Source organism: Triticum aestivum, chromosome 6A (genome assembly GCF_018294505.1).
Source record: "Triticum aestivum cultivar Chinese Spring chromosome 6A, IWGSC CS RefSeq v2.1, whole genome shotgun sequence".
In the NCBI taxonomy this organism is placed as follows: Eukaryota; Viridiplantae; Streptophyta; class Magnoliopsida; order Poales; family Poaceae; genus Triticum; species Triticum aestivum.
Window position 1 is genome coordinate 40,917,813 of NC_057809.1, and position 8,683 is coordinate 40,926,495.

Below are 8,683 nucleotides of genomic sequence, written 5' to 3' on the forward strand. Positions count from 1 at the left end.
GTTATGCATTGAAGCCAAAAAAAGACATGGCAGGCGAGTACTAACTAGTCCAACAGCTGAATAAATTCATCATGAACCAAAAGTGCAACCGAAATTACAAGACACCACAAAACCAAGTCCAACTAGATGGTCTAGAGTTCACAAGTTATATGTGAATCCTACACTATTCCTTGTTCGGTAGAATTAGCAAGTATGAATTAATTCTACACTACAAGTTCCAGAAGATCCAGGCATCCTAATAAGCCTAGTCTTAGCATTTTTTCATAAGATATTTAATAGTACCATCATTGTTATGAATCTTAACTCTAGAATCATCAATATAAGATCTGAATTTGTCACAAGCAAAGAGGATAGCTAAAAACTCATTTTCAGTAGTAGCATAATTTATTTGAGCATTGTCTAATTTGTTACTAGCATAATGTATAAAATTCAATTTCTTAACAACTATTTTTCTAAGAATAGCTCCTAAACATAATCATTGTTATGAATCTTAACTATTTTTCTCACACATGATTTGAACATGCAAATTCCAATTAGGAGGTTAAACTACATGTAAAAGAATGAAAGTTTTCTTAAGGATTTCAAAGTCTTCCTTACAATCATCATCAAAAGGTAAGGGAAAATCTTTCTGTAAAGAATTGGTAAGAGGCCTAGATATTTTAGAAAAATCTTTAATGAATTTTCTATATAAACCGGCATGACCTAGGAAACTTCGTATACCCCTTATATCTCGAGGGTAAGGCATTTTCTCAAAAACTTCAACTTTAGTTCTATCAACTTCAATACCTCTTTTAGAGATTCTATGCCCAAGGGCAATACCTTCATTCACCACAAAGTGACACTTCTCTCCGTTCAAAACATGTTGAGTCTGCAAAACCAAGTTATGATTGTGCAAGCAATCATTGAAAGAAGTTTCATAGATGGAGTAATCGTCCATGGTCTTTTCGCAAAAATCAGCAACGGTGGCAATACTACATCTTTGAAAGGTAGAAGGTGCATTACATAAACTAAAAGACATACATTTGGTCGTGGGCTAGGTAGGGTGTTCATCTAGATTAAAGCATATTTTTTACGAATGAGACTAAAACATCCTTAATGTCACTTTCTTTAAAAGGCGAGTCGAGGTTATGAAATTGGGGAATGGGAGAAGGGTAAAAGTTTAGGAGGGAAAAGTTCCAAGTTGTTTGTGGAACTCTCCCGATGATGTCCTTGAAATACTCCTTTTTTAGCTGTCCTTGAAATACTCTTTAAGTATTATAGCTTTTTGGAAGTGGTTTGTGGAATTTCAAACGTTGGTGGTTAAGGCAAACGATTTTATTCTTACGAAGTCTTTGTGAGGCCGATGTGTGGAAATATTTGGTATTTTCTTCCCCTTTGATAGCAGCCCACACTTTTATCCCTTTGTTTCTAGAAAAGGGTTTTTCCGTGATAACTTTTTGGAGGAAAGTGATTGTGTCTCTTTCAAGTTCTTTTTTTGGAGTCGAGAGGGGTCTATTTTCCTTCTTCAAATATGGGTAAGCTTTTTTGAGAAGGTCGCATGTAGATGGGCTGGAGTTCTTCTGCCAACCCACTATTTTAGGGTGGCACACAAGTCTTTGATGCCTTTTGAAGTGCAGCCGTTGGGCGGAGCCCATGTGCCAAATATCTATTTGAGACCCAACAATGTTGTACAATACTGAGGAAGGTTGCCGATTTGACCCAACCTGATTCAAATAGGAATGGCGGGGGGCTGGAGTGCGGTGTGTGAGTGTCGATGTGGACTATTAGTGGGACATGACCGAATGCAAAACGTTGTACAATATTCTGAGGTAGATTTAGGAGGTGAGCTAGTTGCCCAATACCCTAAAACTTATTATTAGGAGTTAAGTTTTAGGGTGTTTTTTATAGTCATACTGTAGAAAGGAACGGGCTAGAGATCCTTAAGGTATCTACAAATGTATGACATCAGCTTGAAGTAGAAAAGGGTCGTTGAGAGGGTAAAATAAGCTCTTGGCTAATCTCTTGGTTAAGAGATAGACAATGGTTGATCTTGTTCCCTTGGTACCATATCCCATGTCATGCCACATCTTTTCGTGGAGTAAACTTGAGACATTATACAAATTATGTCATTGTCGAATCTAAATGGTGTGGAGAGCCTGAAGAGATAGAGAACCAGCTTTTTTCTGAGATATTCATTGGGGAAAATGGCCGCTAGAGTCTGATGCTTCTACACTGTGGAAGATACCGTGCGAGAACAAGGGTCAAAATGGGAGGGAAGTGGAGACCATTAATAATGCCGCAAGAGAACATCATATGTGTCTGCTGTTTCAAGCGTGTGGGGGCAAAAGGGGCAGCAACACTTCGTGGCATCGAGGATGTGCTTGCGGAGGAGAAAGTCGTGGGTATGAATCTGTGATGACTAGACAAGGAGCCCACTGAAGAAAGGGACTCCAAATGGCATGGCACTCCCCAGGCAGCAAAGTTTGTGGAAATCAAATAGGGAGAATATATTAGAAAGCAGGGAATAAATTCATAACACAACAAGTTATGCACCGAAGCCAAAAAAGACATGCAAGTGAGTATTAATTATTAACCAGTCCAACAGCAATAAATTCATCATGAACCAAAGTGCAACAGAGATTACAAGATACCATAAAACCAAGTCCAGCTAGATAGATGGTCTAGAGTTCACAAGTTATGTTGCGAATTCTAAATTACTCCTTTGTTCGGTACAATTAATTGGCATCAGATGCATGCACCAAAATGATGGAAACCTTGTCGCAGCATACTTACGCCTTCCATTTGTGAATAGTCAAGGGCCGGTAAGTCCATCGACAACCCAGATCTTCTCACCCCTTACAAAAAACCAAATCCTGTGCACAAATGAGAAAGATAAGTCTGATGTGTCTGCAAAAGTACCCAATGCACGGCTACTTGACAATGAAAATGAAGATGCTGGAACAGAGCTCGTTATGTATGAAAGAGATTCACTTTACCAGATGCAACTTATTTAACATGAATCTAGGCATGAACTTCCATTGTATTTGATAATCTAACACACAAATGTTTAGCTAAACTACTCCCAAATGAGAAGGCAGAAAACGCTATAAGCAATTTCATGGCAAAGGAAATGTTAAATATGCAATCACCACATACATTACTACAATGTTATGTATGGACTTTTATTTCTGAAGAAAAATGTTACATAAACTGTAATGAATTCGTAGGCAAGTCTACAAAAATGGCGAATAATTTAGCGCTTGACAGAAGCAAACTGGGTGCCGAATAATTTAGCCCATAAGGGCAAGAAGCTGCTCCGAGCCAGTGAGCCAAAATAAAAACTTGTTATCAATTAGCACCAACGATTCGACAATGCAATGAGTCAAAAATATTATATGAGTGCAGACATTTAAGTTACTGTTCATAACTACTCTAAATTAATCAATTCAGACATTTATGCTAGTGCCGAATAAAAGCAGAACTATTCAACAAATCCATATTGTGTTATGCTCGCTGTTCTGGCAACACATATATTGAACATCCTTTTCCAACAGAACAGATTATATTGGTTTCATTTCCGAGCCTGGCCAGGCTTGATCCAGATTTTTCATATCTCAAACAATTCGGAACTAGCAGACTGACCCACACATTTGCGTGGCTAGATTCATATAGAATGTTAGATATGACAGTTTAATTTTGAAATGGTCTCTGCAACACTTTGACTATTGTTTATTTGAATCTCCTTATGTAGTATTTTACATAATAGTACTATGGAAAGAAATGCTTAGAATATAATGGCACTAATTAACTTGACTAATCAATATACCTTTTATATATTAAAAACCATGCTAGCAACATTCTATTGCATGTATTTTATTCAGTACATGATTTTTCTGGTATGTTTGATTGGTGCCAAAATATAACCCACCAAAATTTTGTCAGCCTTTGATATTTTGGCTGCTACTTGATTGATCACCAAACAATGCACATTTGACACTAAACTGAGAATGACGAGAAGACATCTATAATTCCCGCTATAGCACTAAATTTGAACTCATGCATTTAGCGCCGCTAAGCCGCTACAGCTAGAGGAGGGGCGCAAGTGAGTTCGACAAAGCCATTAGTAAAATGTGTATTTCAAGTATATATGGGATATATCATATATGATGTCTGACTGTATGCTTATTTTTTCCATTTTTCATAAAAAAAATACTAAATAGGCTTAGCTTTGCTGTAGCTCCGCGATAGTTTTGCAATGCTTCTCGCTGAGCCATCACTAAATGGTATAGCCCGCTATTTAAAACTTTAGCATTATCCTTTTGGGAAATTATGGACTAACTCTAGCTAGATGGTTCCAACTTGTCTTGGGTTCATTTTTGCTATGTTGTATTGTTCAGCATACATAAAATTACTTACCATATAATCTACATCATTTGTTTCTTTCAATATGCATAGTTGCTGCCACAATATATATTATCTGCATCCTTCATATGCACGCTCACTTGCGTACACATGACATTGGCATGAACCCATAGATTTTTCTTGTGCTATCTCATGCATTATTTACACGATCTTTATGTCATTGCTCCGTGGACTCTATTAGCAACCAAATCCATGAATTTTTATGCTAGTCTTCATTGTACTGAACTCTTTGCTTATTGTTTCAAACACATTCATCTTGATACAACTAAAAAATGTTCCCTAACTTTTTATTAGCAGAAGGAACAAACGCATGTTATGTTGAAATTATTTTCTCCGCCACCACATATCTCATCTTATCAGTTGGTAGTCAAAAAATAAGCCATGCAGATCCTTTTTTTTCCTCGAATTATTGTGTGTTGTAATTTACATTGTTGCCGTTTGAAGAAGCCACGTTGATCTTTTTGTTCTATATAAAATAAATATAATTTGACTTTTCAGCCTAACATATGTACCCGCAACTTTTGATGTTGTAGGTTTTTCCCCATAAAACTAATTATGATATTCACAAGAAAAACTATTATGATATATTGTAGTTTGCACATTTTGCTCATATATATACACTGATAGAAAAAGGGCCTGTTGTCCCTGAACCGGGACTAAAGGGTACCGGGACTAAAGGCCCTCCACGTGGCCGGTCCACCTTTAGTCCCGGTTGGTAACACCAACCGGTACTAAAGGAAATTTTCTGATTTTTTTTGAAATTTTTTTATTTTCAAATTTCTAAATTATTTTAACCTCTAATCTCTAATCACCCTTCATCACTGCTCAATTTAATCTCTAATCACCCCTCATCATTCCAAATCATCTAACTTCCCGGACGGTCACCCATCCTCCCACTCCCCCAGCCTGAGCACGCTTAACTTCCGGGTTCTATTCTCCCTCATTCCCAAGTCTGCACTCGTTGTTTTCCTGACAATAGTAAGATGTCAATCCTATTAACCCTCAGGAGTTTAGCTTGAGCATGAAGTCACACATTTCACTGTTTGAGTTTAAAACTATTGTTCTAAAAAACAATAATTTTTTAGTAACACTAATATTTCTTGAATAAGTAGTTTGACCACAGTTTGACCATAGTTTGACCAGATTTGACCAAAATTCAAAAAAACTGAAATAATTATTTAATAACGCTAATATTCTTGAATAATTATTTAGTAATACTAATACTTCTTGAATAAGTAGTTTGACCATAGTTTGACCAGATTTAATGAAAATTTAAAAAAATTGAAATTTGAGCATAATTTTTTTCCTTTTGGAATTTGAGGATTCTAAAAATTTGCAAACAGGCCGTAGGCGGTCTCCATCGGATGTAACTTTTCGAGTAGATGATTTTTCATATAAAAAACTTTTTAATCCGAGTTCGTATGCAAAAGTTATGCCCATTTTACAAATTCCAGAGAGATTTTGTAAATAAAGTCAAAATTCATATTTGTAAATTTTCCCAACAACTAGACCACATATCACATGGGAAACTTTTTTTATTTTATTTTTTTGACATTTCCATCATTTTTTTTGTTTTTTCTAAAACTGAAAAGGCGGTCCACCGGGGGGGGGGGGGGGGGGAGGAGAGTTTGAAAATGGGACCTTTAGTACCGGTTCGTGCCATAAACCGGTACTAATGCCTCAAAGCCCATTAGTCCCGGTTGGTGGCACCAACCGGTACTAAAGGTAACCTTTAGTACCGGTTGGTGCCACCAACCGGGACTAATGGGCATCGCACCCTTTAGTCCCGGTTCGTGGCACGAACCGGGACTAAAGGGCCCAGATGAACCGGGACTAATGCCTTAGCCGCACGAACCGGGATAAATGCACTCATTGGTCCCGGTTCTGGACTGAACCGGGACTAATGGGCTTACCCGGCCTGGACCAAAGCCCCCTTTTCTACTAGTGATAGTGCATTCATCAAAAATAACAAGCTGATTTTTTGTATGGATCTACCACGTACGTGCGTGCAATTGGTTATTTACCTAATCTATTCAGTTTAAAGAAGCCGAGTACTAATTGAATTGGGAAGGATCCAGTAGTAATAACTAAACTGATCCAGTTAGTGTCTATGTAGGTCTCATCCTACCGTAAGCTAATTGGTCTTGGCTTACCTTACAAGTCCCATCCGGATCCAACAATTGGCCGACTGAATTATTTCCAGCCAATTAGATTTACATGCTGTGAGTTCCTATATATTTGATAAATCTCAGCCGTACAATATCGGAATTTTATACTAGTGAATCTCTGCCGTTCGTATTCTATCTGTCTTAACAGTATACTAAATAATAATAGATCCCTACAAACTGTTTTCATGCATACTTTGTTTTTTTATTTACTACCTGCTTTGTTATTAGTTTCATTCCCACGTATGAAGCTAATTTAAGCACATAGAGATCATGTAAAGAGTCATTAGTTAGCTTACGTATGTTAAATGCAGATAAGAACTTCAAGACTTTGAGAATCTTCTCGTCGACCACATTACACTTGACTTCAACTATGTTAAGGTGCTCTGATATTGTAGATGGTCCCTCCATTGGACTGTAGCTTCCTTTTATTTCCACTTTATGAGTTGGTCCCTATGGTAATTAAGAGAAAACATTGAACCAAGATAGATAACCGATAATAACTTTTAACACTGCAACCGTTATCTAGTTAAAAGATTTATACCTTTAAATAAAGTTGAAGAGTGAGCTTCTCTAGAACTGGTGTTTTTTTCAGAATGCAAGCTAGTGGATCCAAGTCTGGAGCCTCGCACCAGTATTCGTTGAGTAATAAAGTCTTTAACTTACTAAATGTAGGGCAGCATTTCAAATCTCTTGTGAAAATGAGCTGGAAAGAAAATACAAAAAGTAATTAAATCAAGTAATCCTTACTGAGAAAGTGATAATGCGAGATGATCATATTCACAATCATGTAATCTGTTTATCTCCGGTTTTCCATGAATGATATAGATAGTGGAACACAAAAGAGGTATAACCATAAATAAAGGAGTTAAAGACAAAGTGTCATACCTTGCTCGATTCAGATGTCAGTTCAAGATGTTTAGCACTTGAGATCCCACCCAGAAGCATGCAATCGCTGCTGCCATCGTTATGTGAAATACAATTGACACATCCGTTCTTATTATCTCCACAGAAGACACCGGAGTTATAATTCATACAGACATCGCTGAAGCTTTTGCCAAGATTCACACATGCAGTCTGTAGCAACGCCATGTTTTCAAGAAAAGGGGTTTTACCGAAAAAGTCATCTAGCTTGAAAGAGACAAGGCCCGGCGTAGAAATGCGGAGCCGGGCACGCAAATCAGAGAGGCAACCAGTGATGCTCAAATGCTTCAGGGAAGGTGATGACATCCTATCGACAGAGATGTTACACTCACTCATCTTCAGATCCTCCAACGCTGGACAGCCAGAAAAATCAAGAAATGCCTTCTGCAGGCCTAGACCATAAAGGTCCAACGTTTTCAGGTACTGAGAGGCAAGAGGCAGGTCGTCCTGGTAGAAATAGGCATGTGAGATTTCGAGGGATAGCGCCCGAACTTTGCACATGAGGGCGAAACGGGTCCATAGGCTCACATAGGGCACCTCGCCTTCGGAGCAACTGTGGAATATCATCTCGACACTTTCTAGGTCGGTGCGCTCGCGCAGCATCAGCAGATGGTCCACGAACACCCGGAGGTCCTCGACGCTGGCAGGCTCCCGGCCGTCGAGGCCGACGATGCGCAGGGCTCTCGTGGACTTCCAAAGGTGGCGCCAGCGCCGGGCGAGCACGCACGTCCGGACGGACTCCTGCGCTGGGAGGAAGGAGATCACGTGCTGGAGGAGACTGTCGGGGAGCGCGCCGATGCGGTCGGTGGCGCTCACGGCCACGGACACCGGCGGCGCGCTCTTGCGCTTCTTCCTAGGAGTCATTGCGTCGTCGGCTCTGCGAGGCAAGAAAGGATCAAACGGCGCGATGATGGAGAAAATGGGATGAGATGGACAGATGCACGAGTTGCGGCGGAGTCGCCTCACCCTCACCTCGCCGGTATGTCGCCGCCGCCACGAGAATCGGAAGATGGGCGGACCCGCCTCACCTCACCTTCAAAGGGAGGTTGGGCTCCAGGAGAAAGGCTATATAGGAAGGAAAATCTCCGCCTCCTGGGCCAGCCCATCTCCAAAACGTTCGATTCGTTTTCTTCGGCAAGCTTTTTAAATATTTTTCTTTCTTTCTGTCTTCATTGGTTCATTCTCCTATTTCT

The 8,683-nt window shown here is 39.4% G+C and overlaps 1 protein-coding gene across 1 annotated transcript; it reads right to left on the minus strand.

Annotated features, from left to right (window-relative positions):
• Positions 1 to 2,709: 2,709 nt before the first annotated feature.
• LOC123130204 (MEIOTIC F-BOX protein MOF-like) lies at positions 2,710 to 8,363 on the minus strand. The gene is made up of 4 exons (XM_044550156.1): positions 7,455 to 8,363; positions 7,111 to 7,272; positions 6,866 to 7,019; positions 2,710 to 2,852 (listed from the first exon to the last, which is right to left on the minus strand). The coding sequence occupies exons 1-4, from the start codon at positions 8,352 to 8,354 to the stop codon at positions 2,836 to 2,838; spliced, it is 1,233 nt and encodes a 410-aa protein (XP_044406091.1). The 5' UTR covers positions 8,355 to 8,363; the 3' UTR covers positions 2,710 to 2,835.
• Between the last annotated feature and the right edge of the window lie 320 nt (positions 8,364 to 8,683).